This window comes from Lepidochelys olivacea (genome assembly GCF_965140295.1).
Source record: "Lepidochelys olivacea isolate rLepOli2 genome assembly, chromosome: 19".
Classification (NCBI taxonomy): domain Eukaryota; kingdom Metazoa; phylum Chordata; order Testudines; family Cheloniidae; genus Lepidochelys; species Lepidochelys olivacea.
Genome location: NC_140429.1, coordinates 10,139,300 through 10,162,458, shown reverse-complemented (window position 1 = coordinate 10,162,458; position 23,159 = coordinate 10,139,300). Strand labels below are relative to the sequence as shown.

The window sequence follows — 23,159 nt, the reverse complement described above, 5'->3', positions numbered from 1 at the left end:
GAAGGTGATCCGATCATCCTGCCCAACAGAATTCCAGTTTGACGACTAGGGAGAAAAATCAGAAACTAAAGACTAGTTGTAGTGCTCAACAATGCCTGCTACAGATGATAAAGTGACGTGTGCTGTGCATGTCTGACCCATACCATGCCCAATGACATGAACTGGCTGACCAACAGGTGGGTTCCTTTTGCCACCTCCCTCTCTCTTATCTAGAAACAGATATAGGGTGGTTTACAGCACAAAACATGAGAAATTTAAAAGTAGTTATAGGATGTTGACATGGCAAGGGTAGATGCCAACTTTGGTACATAAATTTAGATGCTCAGTCAATGCAGGAGCTCAGCAAAATGCTTTATGGAACAACAATGATCACCAGTCAACCCATTATCACATTCTCTTTATAGGTATGGGTGTAAAGTAAGTCAAACTATTGGTATTTAGATAGTAACTGCCACTTCACTATACAATCACCTCAGCCAACATCTGTCTGCACTGGAGTGGCTTGTGCAAGTTATTTCCTGTCAAACCCATCACATACCCATATAGATGACTAGCTCCCCACCCTCCCCTCCAGAATGCCAGTCACCCTACATACAGGCTGCCCTCCCAAGCCTCCAAAAGCCTCTTGTGGACTTTTTTCAGAAACCTCAGCCAAGCAACACCGTTCAAGTCCACCAAGAAGTCTGCATCCATGAACCTCTCAAGCTGAGTGGGAGAAGCTCCCAAGAAACACATCATAGAAAGTCTGCCAAGGTACTTCTCTTCTCAAGATGGGAAAAAGGGGAAAAGAAAAAAAAAAACAACCCTTCCTTTGTAGATGGTAAAGCAGGCTCCACATTTCACCAACACCCTATTCCCACCACAGGAATGAACTTGAGGCTGGTCATGTCCTTGGCATTATCATTTCTTATTGTGACATTTTGGTAGCAGACCCACTTACATACTAGAAGAGGTAAAAGTGCACATGTTGATCAGGTCCAGTAACAAGCCATAAAAATAACTCCCAGAAACAAGTCAGGGGGGAAAATAAATAAAATAAAACCAAGCCACAGACAAGGGGAAAACAGCTATCCTGAAACTGAAAAGACTATCTTCTAGATACCAGCGCTACTCAGCGATGCAATTTAGAACAGCTGAGCAGTCCGAGCCATGCACATAATCCACAAGACAGTATTCTCAGTAAGCATCATTAAAACTTCAAAACAGTTTCAAAGCTGACTAATAAGTCTATTCAGACACCTGTAGCCAGCAATGAACTTTCAGTCACCATTAACCATCTGGTTCCCTAAAGCCCTGCTCTTCCTCCCAAATGAGCAATACAGACTACAGACACAGCAGGACATCCTCAGCTACCAAACAGTGCTGGCGTTCAATCTGTGGTCTAAAACATTAGGCCTGAGGGAAGGCCCTGCAACAGAGGACTCTTCAGGATTCACTTTCCAAAGCAAAGTTTGTTTTATTAATTCAGAAGGAGCCCTTTACACATGGAAACATGGCAGGGTCCAATTTCTGTCAGATTCTCAGATAAGTCACCTTTTCTTTCTGTAGAGATCTTTTTCTGCAGTAGACATGGTTGCAAAGTAAGGTACACATAAAACAGACCCAAAATCAATGAGAGAATGAAATTAATGGTAAGCATACACTTATTAAGGCAAATCAGGTTGGCTCCACATACATGTATAAACCAGAAAGAGCATCTAGTGGTGGGGGTCAGAGGAGATAATGAAAGAAAACACCACCCCTGAATTTCATCCTCTTCCACTCCACAGTTATGAAACAAAACACTCAAACTTTATTAAGAAGAGTGCTTCATTGTCAGTTTGCTAGGAGACTGAGGGCCACTACCAGTTTGCAAGGAAGGAAAGAATGGTCTATGGTTAAAGCACAGAACTCAGTCAGGAGACCCAGTTCCTGGCTGTTCCAGACTTCGTGTATGACCTCTGCTGCTTCACCTTAACTCCTATATCTCAGTTTCTTCATCTGAGAAAGAGAAACACTACACCCTTGTAAATTAAGAAAACATTTTCCGGGTGGGTAGGAATTTGCAAGTGAGGTCTTTAGGTTGGGGGGGGGGGGGGGGAGGACAGAAATTTTTGTTGTGTTTTGTCTTTATTTTAAATCATTAAGATCAAGGGTGGGGGAATAGACAGTGTCTGGGCTGGTGAACTGTCATTAACATTTACAAGGCTTGCATAATACTGACCTGCTAGGGTGTTGTGAGGTTTAATTTATAATTTTAAAGTTACAAGATCCCAGGGATTCTTACAGAAGTGCAAAGTACTGCAAAATAGAGGAGAATGCAACACATTAATCTGCTCTAGAAGTACAGCTGTTGGAGGCTACCTCATTCCAGCATCCAATGCTCCATCATGTCCAGAGTAGCTGCCTCATTTAATAACGATGGAGCACTAGATGCTGGGTGGGACCTGTAGTTTCTGCAGAACCACATTTTGGAATCTCCTTGGAAGCAGAACTTTCTCCACAGCAAAAGATCCCAGTAAATATCAGACAAATTTAATTTTCAACTGTGCATAACCAAACATGGAGGAAGGCTAACACAGCATATGAAAGCTGGCCCTTGGAAGTAAACCGAGCCTGTGTGTTTTTCCTCCCTCACCAACTTAAATTAATCCAATGAATAGTACCAAACAAACACACACACCCCCGAGAGATTTATCCCTAAAGTCCTTGAATTCAAGTTCTGCTGGTCACTCTCAAAGTTCAATGGTGGACTAAGGTCAAGGCAGTGGACACTGCTCCTGCTAGTTTGCAATGGGGTATCAGTGTGGTGCAGACAGATCCAAAGGAGATTACCTGCCACATACTACTCCTCAAGTCTGGCTGCCAGCTAGTGTACAAAAAGTGGTTCTGACAAGGGTCAGGAGAACATGAATTCTGCCTTCTTAACATGAAGAGGAAGCGAAAGCAACTAGCCTCATGATCAAGAAGCGAGCAATAGCTTTGGACTCAAGAAAGCCCACACCAAAAGCCTTCTGCCACTCTAGTTGGGAACACCACTAATTTCACCTCCTTAGAATCAAAAATATATTACCAACTGCTGTGGGCAAGTGAGGAAGTTTACCAGTGATGAAGCTTGAGGTCTTTGTAACAAATAACTACTTTCCAGCATTTATAACTAGGTGACCTGTTTGCATCAAAAAGCCGGGAGCTGCACTCGTGTCTGCACTAGTGAGAAAAGAGGCAGCTGGGGGAGGAAAGACACTGTGCGCACAAGAGCTGCAGCCAAGCCTTTGCTGTCAGAGAGTAGTAAGGACACTCCAGTACAGCCTTAAAACCAACACCAATACGGATTCCAATATGTTACTCTTGACAAGCCTTAGGTGAATCCCAATCCTATAGACACACACATCCTAGGGTAGGTCACAAATACAAACTAGATTTGTACTTTTCATAAGCTTTAAATGCCAGGTTACAGCAATCCTGAAGCCTAAATTGTGATGAGTTTCCTTTAGTCTTCTTGGTCTTTCCTTCTGGCTGTGAGCGTCTATCCTCACATCAGCTCAGGCATTAAATGAACTGCTTTTAAACCAAAGTTTGCAACACTGCAAATTGTTTAACAAGTTAAAAAGGAGAGTGAGCATGAGCTGGCTGCTGGCGAGCCAATGCTGAAATTAATTAGTGTGCCAATGCCAGGGGGAGAGGAGGAACAGCCAACGCTGCAAACTCTTCACTGGTTTCAGGAACAGGTATAACAAGAAATCATAAGGCAGCAAATGGAAAAGGGAAGGCAGACATGACTATTACACCTTTTCAACCGTAGCAACTCTTACCAGGTAAGTGCTATGTGCAGCATACTCAGCAGATGCAAAGCTAACCCTGATATTTGTGCACCAGCCAGAATGCTACAGCTCTCCTGAAAAACAATGTGCGGCTAAAAGTTGCTCCTCCCATCAATAAGCCACTAAGGTAACCTTTTGCGTATCAGATTTCCTGGTACCCTGTCTGATGTGTCTTATTAGAATCAAGTTTTCTTCCCTTTCCTTCCCTGAAAGTTGCATTAGGACAACGTTTTGTGCTCTACTTCAGAGTCAGGGAATTGGGAGAAGATGAATTAAGGGCTGATGTGGGTAGTTGGAGGGCTGAATAGGATCCCCCATCTGCTCAAGTATATTTTATAAGGCAGTAATATTACTTCCCTTGATTTTAAGAACTCCCACACCCAATGTGCATATGGTTTTTCAGCAGAAGTTCTTCCTTCAGTGAGGAGCAGTAAAGCCACCTTTGAGTGGAAAGGACAGGTTTCTTTATCTCCAACCCATCACAAGAACTAAGAGGCAGGGTTTTCAGAGATATTTTGGGAATATCTTTAGAGTATAGACAAGTGGGTAATCCAGGATGGGTCTACTGCAACCATTTCCATTCGCTTATCCCTGACTATTGGAAGACCATCTTAGATCAAGCGTTTTACTAGTTTTTCCTTCCTCCAGCACATTAATTGCAGGAGTGCCTTCTAAACAAACGAATACTCTTATTACATTGCTACTGTACCTAACCAAAATGCATCATCAATACACCCAGGTTTAGTGTGCTGCAGCCATCAATCAACTGGAGATGTTTAATGTTTTTATGTATTGCAAACACATCCCATTCCAGGAAAACTAAGGCCTTCCCTCGTAAGTGCCATACACCATTAGAATAGGAGCATGAAGGAAAAAGACTGGCATATTCTGTGAAACAGTAACTTCCTAAAACCCAGACTGGCATATTATCAAGGTGTAATCCCATTCCTAGAGAGGACAGATGGCTACTGGTTAGGATTTGGGAGATCTGGCCTCAAATCCCTGCTCTGCCACAGACTTTGTGTGATCCTGATCAAGTCCCTTACACTCTCTGTGCCTCAGTTCCCTATCTGTAAAGTGGAGGCCATAGGATTTCCGTACCTCACAGGGGTGAGGAGGACAAACACATGACAGATTGTGTGGTGCTCAGATACTACCGTAATGAGTGGGACATACAAGTACCCAAGATAAGTTCCCATCCCATACAGTCATAAGTTACAATAGCTGGCTGTATCTATTACACATGCATAATTAATAGGCCTGGGCCTTTTTCCAAGGGTTATGAATGGGTACAAGAATCACCAATCCTATTTGGAACAATAGTTGAATGGACAAAAAAAAAAAAAAAATAAAATAAAGCCACCAATCCACATTGTATAGTTTGGGTACTTCAAAAACCACTTTGTCACACCACATGCAGCCAACCACAGTTAAAGCACTATAGAAAGGCCATTTCTGCAAGTCTATGGGCATCTACGGATGTGCCGGCCTAGCTAGCACACCAGCCTCAAATGCAGGGCCTTACGCACATTTGATAACAGTACCCAAGTAGTCAAAAATGTTACAAGTTAAAAAAATAAATATAAAAATCACAACTCCTTTCAGCAATTCAGCCGTTTAAATATTTCTTCTGAAGAAGGAAAGTGCTCTTCTTCAAACTATTCCATGGTTAGCACATTTGAGGAAGACCTAGCTAGCTTGCTACTAGAGAGTTTAATTATTTACACCAAGTTAATAAATACCAGATAGTCCTTCTAAATCTGTACAGGGTGCATAGTCCCATAGTCGTTTGGACTTTAAATCCAGTGCTTGATAGTCATGGAGAGCAAGACATGAAACCTGAGCACAGGAAGGATCCCACGCAGCAAGAGAACAGTGCGTACGCAGCATAAGCCTGTTCAGTCCTGAGATCCTGGAACAAGTTCAGATGTTACAACAAGAGTAGTCAAGTTCCTTCAGCAGAACCCCAAGTGAGCATTAATTTAAAAGAAAAAAAGACACTGTTCACAATTTGTTAACTGGCAGGTTCTCCTCAAAGGACCAAAAGAGATCTATGCAGCCACCCATAGAGCTGTGCACCCGCCAACAAGGGGCATCGTACCAGAAAGTCACTTCCTCCTTTGGGAAAGACTATAGGATTCATTTCCTCCTCTCACTAGAAGATATGATAGAAGCAAGCAGCCCTAGTTCTATTTTAATGTTCAGATACTGCTATTCTCAGGGCACGTCTACACTACAGGGCTAAGTCGACCTAATTTACGGAACTCCAGCTACATGAATAATGTAGTTGGAGTCAACATACTTAGGTCGACTTATTGCAGAGTCCACATCACGCTGGGATGACAGGAGAAACTCTCCCGTCAACTTTATGCTTCTCATTCCGGCGGAGTACCTGAGTCGACAGGAGAGCGATCGGCAGCCAATTTAGTGGGTCTTCAGTAGACCTGCTATATCGACCCCCTGGTGGATTGATTGCCGCATGTCAATCCCCTAGTAAGTGGGGACAAGCCCTCAGTATTAGCCTGAAGAGAGAAACCCAAGTCCAATGTCAGATTTTAGACTGTTTCAGTAATATTCAGCAGGACATAAGGACGACAGACACAGTTCTTTTCTCCCAGATGGGGAGCTCCATCCTTCCTTATAATCACATGAACCTGGCTCTCCCAAGCTCTGCAGCAGAATTCAGAGCCCACAAACAAGGAAACACAGGCTACTTTAGTCTATGCACAAACTGAGGCAATTTCTATGTTTTATGGTAACTGAAGAGATGGTTCTAAATATTCACATCACCACAGAGGTCAGGATCATTCCTCCAATCCCATAACTAAAAAAGAATGTTGCCAAGGAATCTTCCATGTCCTGGTAAGAAACCCAATGATTAAGGCTGTTAAAAAAACCCAAAACTTGCGGGCTCTGATTTTGTTGTGGAAACAGCAGCTTCACACACACACAGCAAGTTAGTTGTTGCAAATGCGAGAGGCATTGTGACTTGGTGCAGAGCAACACACCACCACTCAAATTTGGCCCAGCCATCCCTCCGTCATGCTTGCCTTTGAGAACCAAGTGGGATACACAACGTCTCTTCTGTGCTGCTGCCCTTCTTTGGGAGGCAGGCTATTTGCCTTGGAAGAAGGTGCTGGAGCTGGTCTGTGGATACGCGCACATAAGGGCTTGTATGCACACAGGTTTTTGTACTGCTATAACTATCCATCTAGAACGCGATCAAAGTTAAAGCAATACAACCCCTTAACACGGACAGATGAACTGGCTGTATACATATATACACCAGGGTTGAACCATTAATTATATCTGTATAAAAATAATACCCCTAACCTAAACATTATATCAGTAAATACAACAGTTTAGACCAGACCTAAGCAGGACGGATTAGATAGGACTTCCTTTAAAAACAAAGTGGATGCTACTGAATGCTCCCACTGGCTCTAGAAGCTGGAAATCAAACCTGCATCTATGACCATTGTTCCAGGGCAGGACGGAGATCTGTCCCAGGGACTGAATTTCAGCTCCATTGTTATCTACTCACTCTAGTACTGGTGAGGTGATCCTAAACTCTCAGCAATATATTTAACACATTAAAAACGTATGTGAAAGTTACACGCTCAAGTTAGGTTGCATGTGCAACCTAAGTTTTGCCCCCACATGTGTACTTATTATTATTTCTTCCCACAGGACCGCTGCCTCATTCAGTGCCTGGGATGAGTCAAGGTTGTGATCTAGATTAGGCTGTGTGTAGGTGCCCTGCCTTATTTGTTGCAAGAGATAGAAGGTGTATAACAAATGAGGCAGAAGACTACAGGAAGAAAGAAGAATGGTCTTATGGTTAAGACAGGTGGAATGCCACACCCCAGAGGAATTCTCTTCTGTATTTGCCTTTGCAACATTCTTCCTACGAGATGCCAAATAAGTCACTAAACCAAAATTTTGGCAGAGGGCACTAGTTGTATAGGCCTCATTTCTGGGGGTCCCAATAGGAGACACCCAGGGCCTTACATGCAGAAGTTCTAAGCACTTAACTGCAACTAAAGTCAACAGGAGCGGTGGACACTCAGCACCTCTGCACTGAGGCAGCGTGGCCTAGAGGAATGAGTTGACAGTTGGGAGTCAGGTGATCCCAATTCCCCTCCTCCGTGGCAAGGAGGGGGAGAGAAAAAAAAAAAATGGTCAGCTAGGAGCTCAGGAGCTCCCCTCTTCCCCCAGCTCTCCCAGTGCATACGTGAAGGTGGGGTAAGCAGCGCCCTGGGTCCAGCTTTTTAGACATTCATATGCAATTTTTTTGGCAGGCTACTAAAGTTGTGTTGACATCACATGGGAAGTGGAGATTTTCAGGTTTTCCACAGTCAAACCCATATGGAATTTCACAGAACAAAGAAAAGGCACTTCTCTGGCCACAGGTCTCTTCTTGTCAAATTCCAAAGGCCAGCTACGAAGTCACCAGATTCTTTTACAACTGAAGTGTTAGGAAAGCCAACAGGGAACATTTTAAGTTCTGTATGATACACTGCCTTAGTTCTAACTTGCAATTCAGAGGCTTGGTCTAACACGACCAACTTATAACAATGTCTCTTAAGGCTGTGGATTTTCCATGCCCCTAAGCAAGGCAGTCATACTGACCTAACCCACAGCATAGACGGCGCTATGTTGATGGGAGGGCTTCTCCCATTGACAAAGGTACTGCCTCTCGGGGAGGTGGCGTATCTACGCTAACAGGAGAAGCTCTGCTGTTGGCGTAGGTAGCGTCTTCACTAAGCGCTGCATCACTGCATATATAGACACACTCGCAGTTTATACCAGCCCAGAACAACCAGAGTTGCCAATAGTTAAAGCTAGCAACTTTTGGAGACCCGACTGGAAACATCCTTTCTGGTCTTTGAGACTATTCCAATCCCAATAGTTATGTTATGGGAAGATCAGCATACTGGTTACTGGATATGAAACTGGAAAAACCCTGTTCCTCCATCATAACCCCTTTTACAAACACTGGTTTCTTACGATAGTTTAACAAAAAAAAAAAAAAAAAAGTCACCCTCCCACTAGGAATGGGGAGGCAGGGGAAGGAAAGGGTGACAATCACCTTGTTATTCATCTCCCCTCCCCACAAAAAGGAGATGGCACCAGAACGCCAGCTTCAATATCATTTTACTCTGGAGTATCTAAAGCAAGGAATTATTTGTACAAGAACTATGACATAGGGAACCGTAATAAAAGCTACCATTACACAGCATCTTATACATTTCACTACAGAAACCTCACGTGCACATATTGACAGCTCAGCAAGTGTTTACACAATGCTCAGAGGCACTCCAGAAAGAAAAACAACCAGTGCCAAACTTGCAAATGCCTCTTCCTCACTGCTGAGCTATGACAAGAACTGGGAGCACAGGTGTATAGAGAAGAGGAAGAAATATGAACTCCTCCCCGATCCCTATTGCATATTTACACCACATGGTTAGATCACTACAGGAACAAGAAAAGTATGCACACGAGATCAACCCTGAAAGAAGCGGCTGTTCCTGTTCCAGCCCTTACCAAAGCTACTATGTCATTCTGCAAACCTCCTACAGCTGGTTTGGGCACTGTGTTTCTTTAGACACAGAGCACCATAAAAAGCGGTGGGTGGTTTTTTAAAATGCATTATACAAAAAAAAATAATCCTCTATTAAATGGACCAATGGCCTGGTGATTAAGGGATAGGTCTGGAAGTCAGAAGACCTAGCTTCTATTCTTAGCTCTGTTACAGACTTGCTGCATCACCTTTGCGAGTCACTTAACCTCTGTGCCTCAGCTTCCCCCTTCTGTAAAAGGGTTACCACCACCAGAGTGCAAGACGAACAGAAAGATCTATGCTCCAGTGGCAAGCTTTCCCTAGGAAGTAGCGGACTGCCCCGACTACCAACTTTGACAGAATTTCAGCTTTAAAAAAAAAGTTTAAGTTTATAAACATAATATTGTAGAGATTACATTCAGTTCGTGTTTGGAAGGTCAGCGGAAGTCTTACTGAGCCTGCAGAAAACAGCTCCAATCTCTTTGCAGCTGCTCAGCTTGCCCAAGTCAATAAGGGCAAGCAACTAAAAAAGGACACTGTCAATTTCTCTACTGTCATCCAGGCAGGTGGATAGTAGAAAAACTGACAAGACCTGTGTCAGTTCCACTCATCTTCCCCAAATATCAACAGGGAACAATAACTTCCACCCTCCCATCTTTCACATTCACCTCTAGCTGGTAGGTTTAGGACTCTGGCGAGCAAGTGACTGGTACATTTTTCTCAATCCACGTGCATTTCCCCTTTATACATAAGAGGCTGCCCCAAAAAGTTTACAATGAACTGTTTTTTCTAATTGACCAATTTCAACAAATTTAAGTTTGACATAGCACCTTTTAAAGAGCATGTGCTGATTTTTAAGTTCCTGGTTTAAAAAACATACAGGGGGGGGGGGGTAAGGAAAAGCTATTGTACTCCCCTGCTGATGTTTACAAGGGTCTTTATAGGAGGGGACATGGGTGGGTCTAGCAGCAATACTGTCAGGCCCACCCCTCCTGTCCTCCTTCACTTTGCACATGCCTGCCCCTTCAGTTTTAGCTTTACTACTGTGACTACTTAGAAACACTCTTGCAGGACCCAAGTAATGACGTGCAGGTGAACTTCTCCCCAAAGCAGTGCATGTGACAGCAAATGCAACCGAGCACGTCAATAAACTGCCCGTATACAAAGTGCCATCAAAGGTACCAATTAAACGAACGGGGAAGGAAAGAGTACCTTTTCTCCTGTAGTGTTCCAATTATAGTGATTGTAGGGGTTACCTGTGAGATCAGCAGGTACAGATTTTTCAGGTGGAAAGGGAATTTCCAAGTTGGTGTCCCTTTGAGCACAATAGCAAGGACACTGGTGGGGAAGCAGTAGGGGTTGTAACACCAAGACAGCATGGGGGCCTGTGTTATTTTATGCTCCCTTTTAAGTTTTCATTTGTTTTGAAGAAAAGCTGCTGGGTTGTTTGTTGCAAGGTGTGCACATTAATACCCCTGGAAGGTCGGTAGATATTTACTAATATTATCCTCAGATGAAAGGTGCTATATCAGCCCAAAGCTTAGGTTTCAGAGTAGCAGCGGTGTTAGTCTGTTTCCGCAAAAAGAAAAGGAGGACTTGTGGCACCTTAGAGACTAACAAATTTGGAAGCTTAGTATCTTCATGATAAAAAAGTGATATTCGAAAATACTCATTTAAAAAAAAAGAAAAAAAACATTCTTCCCACACCCCTATGACCTCCTACCATGATGGGAGAGAGATCTGGTACATATTTTTCTAGTGTACTATTGAAAAAACCATCACCGTACTAGCATTATAGCCTCGTGTTTTAACAAGTTAAGTGGAATGACAACGGAGTGAGACCAACAGTGATAGGAAACCGTCTGCCGAAGATTCCGTTTGAAAAAAAGGAAGTTAATAAAGAGACCCCTGCACCTGTCCCCACTCCACCCCCCCCATCCCAAACTCCAGAGGGCACATTCTGTTAGTATCTTGGCAATAATAATAGCACAATAGGAGTTACCATACACAAAAAGGTGATCTCACTACCCCCATGCAGAGTAAAAAATAAGCACTTATGCAATGCCCTTCATTTGTAGACCTCAGCATATTTTATTAAGGTGGGCAAGCATTATTAAACCCACATCAGCTAAGTGACTAAGGCAGAGCGATTACGCGACTTGTCCAAGGTTATACACCGTGAGTCAGTGAAAGAGCAGGGAACAAAACCTGACCCCAATTCTGACTCCCATTTGGGTGTCCTATCCACTAGATTATGCTGCCCTGGTAGATGCCATTACTTCACTGGGGCCTCCCAAAGCACAGATTGTATCCTGAAACACCAGCCTCCTAAAATCACTTGCACAAAATATTTAAACAGAATGGCGAGGCCAAGGCCTCATCTACACTAGACCAGTTTAACTAAAATCAATTTAAAAATTAATCTAGCTAAACTGGTTGAACCTTAGGTGTGTCTACATTAGGGGCTTGCACCATTTTAAGAAGTTTTACATTAGGGGCTTACACCAATTTAACGAAGTCAATTTTAAAAATCAATTTAATGAAACCAGTGTACTTTTCTAGTAGAGACAAGGTCTGAAAGTCATTCACAGGCAAGGCCCACATCACAAAAGAATACCACCTCTCTTTTGTTGTAGAGAACTAATGTTTACTAGACCTTACGGGCAATGCAAGAGCTGCCAACAATGCAATACTAAGCAAGAAAAAACCCTAAGATAAAAGTGAACAGGAGCCAGGGCTCAATTTCAGATTCCAAGATATCACAGCTCACTGGCACTAAATGGCTCTGTGCTGCCAATTTATTTTGAAAACCATGTTTTTAACAACATGTTCATGCTTCAGTTGCTACTAAAGTTGAGATTTAAAGTCAACAACTGGGCCTAGAGATTTTTTTTTGTTATTAGCACGTTATTGTTTTTAAACCAAGTTCCCTGAACATGTAATAAAGGTCTCTGGATGACAGTACACCTATAGGGAGGTTATTCAACATGTGAATGTTTAATGCAACCCAAAGACATCTCCCATTACAGGAGATGCCTTTTACTGTAGTTAGCATTGTATCAAGACAAATACCCACCTATCTACTCATTAGCGGAAAGTCTCTTCTTGCAGGCAGTTTTCTTGAGGATCGTTCTGCTCCCTGACCCCACCCTTTTTTCTTTATAATTTTACTACTAATGAGACTGGACAAAGTAATAGTCCACTACCAAAACCAGCTATATGCTACAGGAAAAAAAGGTGAGTGTTTATCTTTTCATTTTACTAAGAGCTCTAGAAGCCCTGTATGTGAGATGGCCCAGACTTCCTGCTTGTCATTCCCATAGACCTTCAGGATCTTCTAGATTCACTTATTCTGTAAAACAAGTCTTCTAATCTCAATCCAACTCTGTATTTCCAGACTAAAATGGTCATAAGAACAAACAAAGTCCCTGCATCTGCCCCGCTCCATACAGATAGAGAACGTCCCAGTATTCACAACTCCCCGGATCAGCTGTGCATTCTTATAGGTGACCTATCTGCAAAAGTCTTTAGTGTTGAGAGGGTTACATATTGCTGTGCACAAGTGAGCAGCTACTTTTAACCTCTTATAGGAAAGAGTCTTTCAAATCAAGGTTTTACATTAAAACAGTGAAGTAACTCCTAAAGCAAGAGATGGGTAAAAAGGTCTGTACCTCCACATCATTCATCCTGAGCTTAGAGAATCAATATTTATACTCTTTCTTCCTTAGTGCCTGCCTGCCTCTCTCCCCACCCCACCCCACCCCCCAGAAACCTAAACATTTTTCCCTTCTGGATGACTATATAAAGGGAAAACTAACTAAACACTTTCCCCCAAACTCCCTTCCCTTAATCTGGAAGTAGAGGTACTTGTGGGGGGGGGGAGAAGAGGAGAGGGAGGAATTGTTCCTTCCCCCCGCCCCAATCTATCCTTCTGAAATTTCTCAGGTAAGGTTATTTGATCAGCACCCATTGGCTCACCACTGTACAAGACAATAATGAGATTGAAAGCACTTAGTTTAGTCCGATCTAAGAAACAGAACAGGATACACTGCAAGGAGGTTATAACATAGTTTTGGGGTATTATTATTAAACCTACTTCTTGTGGGCAACCGAGAAGACGCAGGGGGAACTGGTTCCACAGTGCCAGGCAACAGCGTTTTCACAACATGAAGAAGGATTGTGTACATTTATGTCTGATCATCCTTGGCACATAGAACTTTTTATAGAGGCCATTTGTGCTGTCTAAAAGTCACTTTCATTCCCAAAACACCAAACATACACTCACTAATAATTTGAGTTGATAGGACTAGAAGGCTCACACATACTAAACTGAATGCCTGGAGTATAAATTATAACCAGACCAGACCTCCAGGATACACTGGGGGTGGGGTTGTTTTTTTTAAACTAAACGATTTTTGAAAGTTTCTATCACAGAATCACAGCCATGCTATCCATAATCCAAATAGGTCTATGCACTGGAGTAAAAATCGGTTTCAAACAAATAGAGTTTAATCTTGGGCTGTTTTTTTAGTGCCCATCTTATCCAGGTTGATTTTTTTTTTTTTTTTTTTTTACACAAGATATAAAATCCCTCAGTAGGGCACCAGTTTACATGACACACTTGTGCAACTTTCTTGCAAATACATAGGGTTGTATTGCCCAGGAACTCAAATGTTTACCCTGAATACAAGTTGCATGTGTTCCAGAGTAGCAGCCGTGTTATTCTGTATTCGCAAAAAGAAAAGGAGTACTTGTGGCACCTTAGAGACTAACCAATTTATTTGAGCATAAGCTTTCATGTTGTTAGTCTCTAAGGTGTCACAAGTACTCCTTTTCTTTTTTCAAGTTGCATGTGGACAACGCAGTGACCACAGCAGTGATAACAGCCACTCTACTAGAAAACACACTATTTCAATCTAACAGAAAGAACACAGCTAAGCTGAAGCAGACATCGCTATCAGTTAGCAAGGAACAAAACTTACACTAAGTTTTCAGAGCCACCGAAGAGAAGGATTGAGCAAGAAGGGAAAACTCTGTAGCTGTATGTCACACTCCAGAGTATCAAATGTCTCTGACCCAGAGCTTGCAATGAAAACAGGCAGGGTATGAGCAGAGAGAAGTCTGTCAGTCCTGAACAAGGCCATTACACATTCAGATCTAAGACATGTAAACACAGCATAACAGATTATCTGCAAACTCTGATTAAGAACAGATATGAACAGAATGTTAGCATCACTGTCCCAATGTCCAAAATGTCTGACTTGCATGTAGCTGAAAGTGCAAGAGCACATTTGTATTGCTGGCATTAGTTACATTTCCAGCCAATTAACAAAAATATTCATTTACAGACTCTTTTATCCTGCTCCCACTTCTCTCCAAAAAGTAGGAATTTACAATATAGTCAGGCCCAACAGTTCCAGACATTTGATGTTTAATGTCACTATAATAAACAAACAATTGTTCCTTCTGAACTTAAGTAAAATTAATATAGTGATTAAAAAAAATAAGTCTTGAAGCATAGGTAAGGAGTTAGGCCAGGCCTGTACTTTAAGAGAAAACTCAATATGAAAAAAAAAAGTGTTAATCGATAATTCACCATTTCTACTGCTGCAGCTACAAATGCTTTTTAAAAGGTTTCTAACATACCCCATAAAAGCCCCACATTTACTATCTGATAACGGACCCAGCCAATTTCAATTCTGAAATGGGTCAAAATTAGTCAGGAATAAATGCATCCTTAGATTCCATCAAAGAAATCCTTTATACCAATGGGAAAGTCACATAACCAAAACAAACAGCACGCCCATTGTACAGAGAACCCCTGCTACTGTTCCGACAACACTGAATCTATTCCAGGCTGTATAAAACATAACAAGCAAAATAAAATCCAAGGTACAAACAAAATGCCATTCCCCTTCTCTTTTGTTTCAGGCACAATGCAACAAGGGCAGCCTGTCTGGAACTCTGCTCCTGCTGATACAGTATTGCTACTGAACTTCCTCAAGGTCACAGCCAATTTCAGCTGTGGAATAAAAAGGCAGATAGTGGCAGTGGTGGTTTGGGTTATGGATGGCAGAAAAGCAGAGTGTAAAAGTTTATGAGCTCATCAGGATTGTTGTACCATTACATCAGAGGCAATTATAAATGGCCAAGAGCAGGAGATGGGGAGCCAATCAGATCACAGATAGGATGTCAACCTAAGACCAACTGTCTCCTGGCTTTGACAGAAGGATTTTACCTCCATAATTCAAATCCCAAACCAAAGCAATCTGCACTTACTACTCCAATCACTGAACTGTTTACCAGCACTTCCAGGGAGAGGCCCAAGCCACTGGGCTAACCAAGAGACTGCTCAGGAAAATGGCCACAGCTAACCTGGGCAAGCTGCAGCTGCCCAAAACAGGTCACTTCCCACCTTCCTACCCCCAGGGAAGTGCAAAGGCCCCCTCGCTTGGAGCAAGAAGAGGGAGGAAGAGCCTAATGGGGGCAAATGTGTAAGTGCTGCTCTGCAGAGCTCCCACTACCTCTACTGATCGCACCCCTTCCCATGCCCAACAACGAGGAGCTCAACTACCCACCTCCACCCCAGGCACACACGCACCATAGTGCCAGGCCCTTCCTCCACCCAGGGGCTCCCTCCAGCTCCCCCCTAGAGCCCCCACGGCAGGCAGGGGGAGTGGGAAGGAGAAGGCACCGCTCTGGAAGCCTCGCACAAAGGCTGGAAGGGGAGGAAGAGAAGGCAGAGAGGCAGCCATTTTAGAGAGAGAAAGACACAGACAATGGCAGCTCCCCAGCAGTGTGGGTCCAAGTGGGGGAGGGAACCCGTCGGAAATTCGCCCACCCCGTCACCCCCCTCCATCGCCCCACGTGCCCCCATCCCTGCCCCTCATGGGTACCCCTCTCCTGCCCTTGCCCCCATTGTCCCCGGCCCCCACAGCCACCCCACGTGCGCCCAGCCCCTGCCCCTAACCCCAGCCCCTGCCCACCCACCCACCGGCCCGCCCCTGCCCCCACACACATCCCCCCCATGCCAAGCGCTCACCTGCTGGGTCCTAGCGAGCGGCTGTCCCCCGCCAGCGCTGCTGCTCCCGGGGCTCATGGGCGCATGGTGGCTCCTTTGTTGGCCCCCTCCTGCGGCCGTGGCCCAGGCCTGGCTATTGCCCCCGCCGTACTGGGAGGCCATGTCCGCGGCCGGGCCCTTGGCGGCGGCTCCCCCGTCCTGGGGCCCGCTGCTGTAGTCGCCCCCGGGGTAGCCCTGGTAGCCGCGGGCTGAGCTGGGGGAGGTAAGCAGCTGGTTGAGGGTGGGGGTCGCGGTGGGCTGCGGGGTGGCGCCCCCTCCTCCTGCTGCCCCGCCGGCGGCCGAGGGCCCCATGGCCCCGAAGCGCTGCTGCTGCTGCTGGAAGGCGGCGGGGGATTTGGCCCCGGCGGCCGCTTGCGCGGGGCTCTGCGCGCTGCCCCGGGGGGAGCTCAGGGCGTAGGCCTGGGGGGGAGGCGGGTAGGCGCCGGCGCTGCGCCCGGCCGCCGCCGCCGTGTAGTAGGAGTTGTACTGGTGGTTGGGGAAGCCGTGCTCGGCGCCGCCATGCGAGTTCTGGGGAGGGGGCGGCCCCGGGGGGGCCCCCGCCGGCCCCGGGTAGGGCTGCTCCAGGCCCCCGCTCTGCAGCGCTGCCATGCCAGTGCTTTGTTGTCCGCCATGTTGGTGGAAGGCAGCCGCGGCGGCGGCAGCGACGGCAGCCGCCTGGGCTCCCCGGCCGTAGGGCGGCCCGAAGCCGTAGGCTGGCGGGGCCAAGGCGGCCGGGTGGGAAGGGGGAGGCTGCTGCGGCGGCGGCGGCTGCGGCGCCCCCACCCCGTCGCTGCTGCCGCCGCCGCCGGGCGGCTCCGGGAGGTTATTGTTCAGGGTGGCGGCGGCAGCGGCGGGCCTGGGGCCCGCGTTCCCGTTCGAGCTCTTCAGGTCGGGCTCGGCCCCGGCGTCCCCTCCGTTGCTCTCGGCCCCGTCCTGCAGCTCCTTCCCCGGGGGGCCCTCGCTCTCCGCCTGCTTCTCGCCGCCGCGCTCCGCCACCGCCTCGCCCCCCGCCTCCTCCGGGGGACAATCCCGCTGCTGCGCCTCCGCTTTCTTCAGCTCGGCTGGAGCCGGGGCGCCCAGGCTGCTGGCGGCGGCGGGGGCGACCTGAGCAGCCATGATCCCCCCTCCCCACCTAGCCACCCTCCCCGGACCCCTGCCCCCGAGCTGCTCCCCTGCCTGGCCGGCCGGCGGGAGGCCTCGCTGCTCTGCTGCTCCCCGCTCAGGCGGCGGCGGGCTCTTCAGGGCAGCGGGGGCTCATTCCCCCCGGCCTGGCTGGCGAGGCGGGGAGGGCTCCGCTGGGCTGGGCTCCCCGGGGCCTGGCCCCGCTGTGCCTCCTCGGTTGCAGCCGGCGGAGAAAGGGGAGGAGGGATCGGGGGGAGAGGAGGAGGAGGGGGTGGGGGGGGACCCGGGACGGGGCTCCCGGCGTGGGAGAGGCAAGAGGGAGGGGGGTACGGCGGGCGAGCGGACCCCGTCCCTGGAGCCGGGCGGTGCGGCGGCGGGGCCGGACTAGGCGAGCCGAGCAGCAGCTCCCGACTCTCGTCCGCCGAGTCCTGCTCACTCCGACACGAGGCTCAGCACTGCCATTTTACCCAGCGCCGCGGCGGCCTGCCAAACCCGGAGCGGAGCCCGGCCCGGACTGGAGCCTCCCCCCTTCACAAAGGAGGAGCAGGCAGGCCCCGGACGCTTGCAACTCAGCAAGGCTGAGGCCGCTGCCGCACGGAAAATCCGCAGCGGATCCCGCGGAGCCGAGCCCAACCTTCCGCCACAAAAGGAAGCTCCCCTGCTGGGAAACACGGAGCGGATTTCAGCCTGGGCGAAGCGGACTGCCGGCTCGTTCTTCAGAAGACCCGCACCAGAGTGCTCGTCTCCCCCCCTGCACTACTGCCCGGCGCATAAAAAGATACCCGCAACCACCAGAAGCTGATATCCATCCATGCTAAAGGAGAACAAGTAGAAGTTCACTAAGCATAGGTCTGGGAGCTAGGACTCCTGGGTTCTTTTCTAACTGTGGAAGGCAGGAGGGCTGGGTTTGCTCCCAGAACTGGGATATTATGCTGGCCACAGGACCAGGCATGGATCTGAGAGCCTGGAATACAGGAACATGCAGGCTGGTTCTGTCCAGTGGCCCGTTCCATCCAAGATCCTGTCTGCAACACTGGCTAGTTCCAGATGCTTTAGTGGAAGGTACAAGAACTCTAAATTGGATAATTATGGAATAAGCTGCCCTGAGGGAAGTGTCTTCCTTACCCTCTGGGAGTGTGGGCTAAAGAAAGGTTCGGCAAATGACTCTAGCTACCAAGCAGTATAATGCACTGCAATTTTTATAGGGGAACATGGAAAGAGACCCTTATTACTTAGGATGCCTAATACTATCCATTTTAAGTGTCTTTCAACTTTTTGGGGAAATTTTTACACTGCATTGTTTGCAGCAGGCCTGTGAAGTTTAGCTAGGAGAAAGTCCCTGGGGCTATATAAATGCCTTTTCTTGGTCCCAGGATTTTCCATTCAAATTTACCTGTTGTAAACTGTTAAAAATTGCCATTTCCTGGCTGTTGTCTGTGTTCCTCTGGAAAATGTTGGCTATATGCCAAAATAATAACTGAACATAAACATGCTAAACTCAGGGGCTCACACTATTGCCAAAGCAGCAGGCAGTGCACTGGGAACAGCTGGGAGCTGCTAGGGGATTGGGCAGGGAGAGAGAGAGAGAGAGAGAGCCAAGCCAAGCTCACCACCTGACTACATACCCTTCAGTCCAAACACATGGTTCTAGTGTCCTGCCTCATTCCCATCACCTTCTCTGGGGGCATCACCCAGAGCAGGACTCCCCCAACTCCCAAGAGATGGGTTGAAAGCTGGTCAGGCTCCCCTCATAACTACACTAGACCCAGTATGGGTCTGAGCAGCATATGTCCCCTGCTCCAGAGGACCACAGGGAGTAAGGGTCCTTCTGGTGATGACGGGAGAAGAGAGAGAGCTGAGTCAGGCCAGGCTCCCTGTAAATGCAGCATATTGTACCAGCAGGCCATCAGCATAGTTAGTCCTGTAACTCAAGTGATATAAATCTGTACTATGGTCCAAAAGTTCTCTCCTCCCCCCTTAAAAAACCCTTAGGAGTCATGCAAAAATATATTAAAAGAAAGTTATTTACATTGCAACGTCAAGCAGTTGGAAGTTAGGAAATGTCAGATTTGGAGTTGCTCATTCATGGAGTTGCTGTTCTGCCTCCTGGTATGTATGCATTGATACACTCCAATTATATGATCACAATATTTTTTCCACAGGATCCCTACCTCATTCAGACAACAGGCTGGATAGACAAGGAATTGAATTAAGATTGCAGGGATTACTGTAAATCTAACACTTCCTATATTTCAATTGCTTGACTTTGCAACCTAAATAACTTTCTTTTAATATAGGTTTTGTGTGTGTAATACATATAAAATTATGCAATTTTCTTCTTGGCTTTAAGTGGTGCAAGTTACACTATTTTATATCACAATCCTTCCCATCAGCATCCTTTGTCTTTATGTGATCTACTTTATAACCTGCTACCATTGATGATTAACTGGAGTAAAAAAGGCCCTTGTATTGGAAACCCTTTAGGACAGGGCCCATCTCTTTGAAGCACCATGTACACCTACAACAAATGCAGAAATAGGTAACAGACCATCACATGACACTGGGCAAATCATAACCTGTTTCCCCCATCTGTGAAACAGGAATACTACTAAATGTGCCCAACATCTGTGTGAGAAAAATAATGTTTGCAAAGGACTCTGAAGCCTCTTTAATGTGAGGATCTCAACAGTGCAAAATATTATGGCTAATTAGTCTCACTTTATATTAGTGCTTGCTACACTATTTTTCAGTTTGGATCTTGATTCCACACATTGGGCCTGGAGAGAGCAAGAAGTACAGAGGGCTACCCATTGTTCTAATAGTGTAGTTAGCTAAGAAGCCCAGAGGTGGAGAAGGCACTGGACTTTTTACTTCTGCTGTAACTTATCTTTCATTATGTGAATGTTGCATCTACTGTTTTCTGATATCATCAAGTTCTATAACCCAGTCACCATCCTGTCAGTATATTAGGCAGAAGTTTCCTCCTTCTTCCCCCACTGACACAATTTTTTTTTGGTAAAGGGGAAGATTTACGAAATATATAGAACTTTATATATAAACACTACCATAAGAAAACCATGTCTATAGAATGCTTGAAGGAGCAGAGGGAAGGTGATGAGATACAGTCTTTCAATGCTAGAACATCAGTTCAAAACAAGTACAGGGCAGTAATGACCCATAGAGATTACCAGCTGTTATGCTTTGAGGGTGTCTATGAAATGGATTGGTGGTCTCAACCATTTCTTAAGGGTCCACTTCACAAAAAACGCTATCACAGTTAGCATCCTTGATAGCAATGAGATAGGGAGGCCAAGTTTAGGACCGTGAGCAGAGCAGCACCTGAAAAACTGGTCACTGCTAGTACTGTGTATGTTTTACAAGAAACAGAAAATTTCAGTGTACAATACCATCAATCCAGGAATAAAATTCAATACAAAAATTAGAATCTATATGTTTAAATTCTAAACAACATAATATGCACAGCAGGTGCTAAAAAACAGAAGGGACTCCAAAGTAATAAGCTGGAGTAGAAGTTAGCACAAGTCAATGTGTAGCTAAATTCAGAATGTATTCCAGAGCAACAAATGGCATTACAGGCTCTCTAACCAAGGCAGCGTTGCCATTTTTCAGTAGAATGTATAACACAGAGTAGATTCTACCTCAGCAAATTGGCCTAGAAAAAGAGAGGTTTTTTCCCCCTCTCTCTCTAGCATTGTACTGAGAGTTGTAATAGGATCATACATAATGATAGCTACATTTAGTATTTGTTTAGTAGTAGCCTCCGAAAAGCCCCTCTCAGGATTGGGGCCTCAACATGCTAGGTGCTACACAAACATATAGGAAGACACAATCCTTGCTAAAACTTTATAATCCAGCCTGAAACAAAAATGGTCATATTCTAGAGCCAGAAACTGGATTGGAGTCACAGTCACAAGATGCAGTTTACCAACTGCCACACAGTTCTGAAGCAATTTCTGAGGCCTTAATTTGGGCTGGATTCCAAAAATCCCCAGTATTTTCCCCCTGCCCACTCAGAGGCCTATCACAAAATGTTTCCTCCAGCAGAGAGGGGTTGGGCATGTCTTTATATGTTTGCCCTATGAACATCACTTTACAAAAACTGTACAAAAAGAGTAAAGGAAACCAACAGAAATACCTGGGTTGTTGAGTACACTACATGGTAGTGTACTCAACACAAGAGACCTTTGTAGTGCTCAATAAAATGCAGTGGGCTTTAAAATCTATGGAAAATTCTAGATTAGAAAATTGATCTGAGTGCTCTTCACAAAGAACCCCCTGTTACTTGATCAAGCACTGTTGTCCAGAAGGAGACTTGGTTTTGGAGCAGATTCTCCTTCAGCAAACCAAGCTAGATTCTCACACAAAGGCGACCCCGAGGTTTTACCAAGCTCTATGGTGGGCTGTAAAATCCAAAAAAGATTAAAGAGCAGCAAAACAGACAGGATATCCCTTTCAAAGATGTTAAAGTGGGGGAAGCGAGAATCTAACAAATTCTGAATTGTTTGGGCACCTAGAAAAATAGAATGGAAAAGGCGCTACCATTTTATCCAAAACCCTCTTGGGCTACAAAATCCTGAGTGTTATAATCTCCCAGAAACCAGATTAGAGTCTGCCTCATGAAATTAAACCTTGACATCTCATTGGACCCCTTTAGAGGCTATCAAATATAGTCCAGGAGCCTAAATGTCAGTCTAGAGGCTCCCCCATCCAAATTTGTCCTACAGTTTTTCACCCTGTTGGAATCTTCTTCAAAGAATACTGTGGCACACTGAAACCTGGAGCTGATTGGAATGTGGAAACTAGAATGGATTCCGTTTACAATAAGGAGATACTCATTTTACCAAGAAGTTTGTGAAACCTGAAGCAATTCCAGAATCTGTCTCTCAGAAAAGAGGCCCTGTGGTTTTATTAAATACTGAAGCACTCTATGAAACCCAAACTATTAGATTTGGAAAATAGAGAGCAGAATTCTTCCAACATTTCTACCCAAGACCTAAGAATCCTTGTGGTTCTGTGTTGTGACTCTCAGCCAAAGAGAACTGGATAAGACTTTCTTTGAAACATGTCAACTCTCCTCCTTTATTGACCTGAGGGATCATTGCTATGTTATGTGAGGCACTTTTTTCCCTGCCCCCCTACCTTCTGTGCTGAGCATATTTCCTCCACTGCCATACCAGCTCCTAGCAGCTCAGATAGTGAGATACCACAGGATGGGAATCCAACTCAGGTCTCCCACATGGTAGTGCAGGCCACCACCACTAGGCTGGCTCTTATTAAGTAAAGTCTCCTTCATGAAGGTGGCCTTGCCATTTAACCTAGTACCAAGGCAGTTTAGGAAACCTGGTATAGATTAGAATGCTAGAAACAGGAGTAGTCTCCCTAATAAAAGAGGCTCTGCCAACTGTGTGATGGCAAATATGGACTGAATTGTTGACATAGAAACCGAACTAAAGTGTCTCTCTCTCTTTCTCTCTTACACACACACACACACACACTTACTTTTCTTATTATCCCTGGCCCCTTAAACAAGCTATAAACATGGACTGGATTATTACTTCAGGGACTGGATAGAGTTTCTGCAATAAAGTGTTAA

At 45.7% G+C, this 23,159-nt stretch overlaps 1 protein-coding gene across 2 annotated transcripts in view; it reads right to left on the bottom strand.

Annotated features, from left to right (window-relative positions):
* Positions 1–22,753, bottom strand: part of ARID1A (AT-rich interaction domain 1A) — an 82,963-nt gene extending 60,210 nt beyond the window's left edge. The window contains exon 1 of one of the 2 annotated variants that reach the window (XM_084652420.1): positions 22,706–22,753. In XM_084652420.1, the coding sequence (XP_084508546.1) occupies positions 22,706–22,738 (33 nt within the window). In that variant the 5' untranslated portion in view covers positions 22,739–22,753. Of the gene's footprint in view, positions 1–16,405; positions 17,555–22,705 lie in introns of those variants that run through there. The other variant, XM_084652419.1, reaches the window with a different exon arrangement.
* Positions 22,754–23,159: the final 406 nt, after the last annotated feature.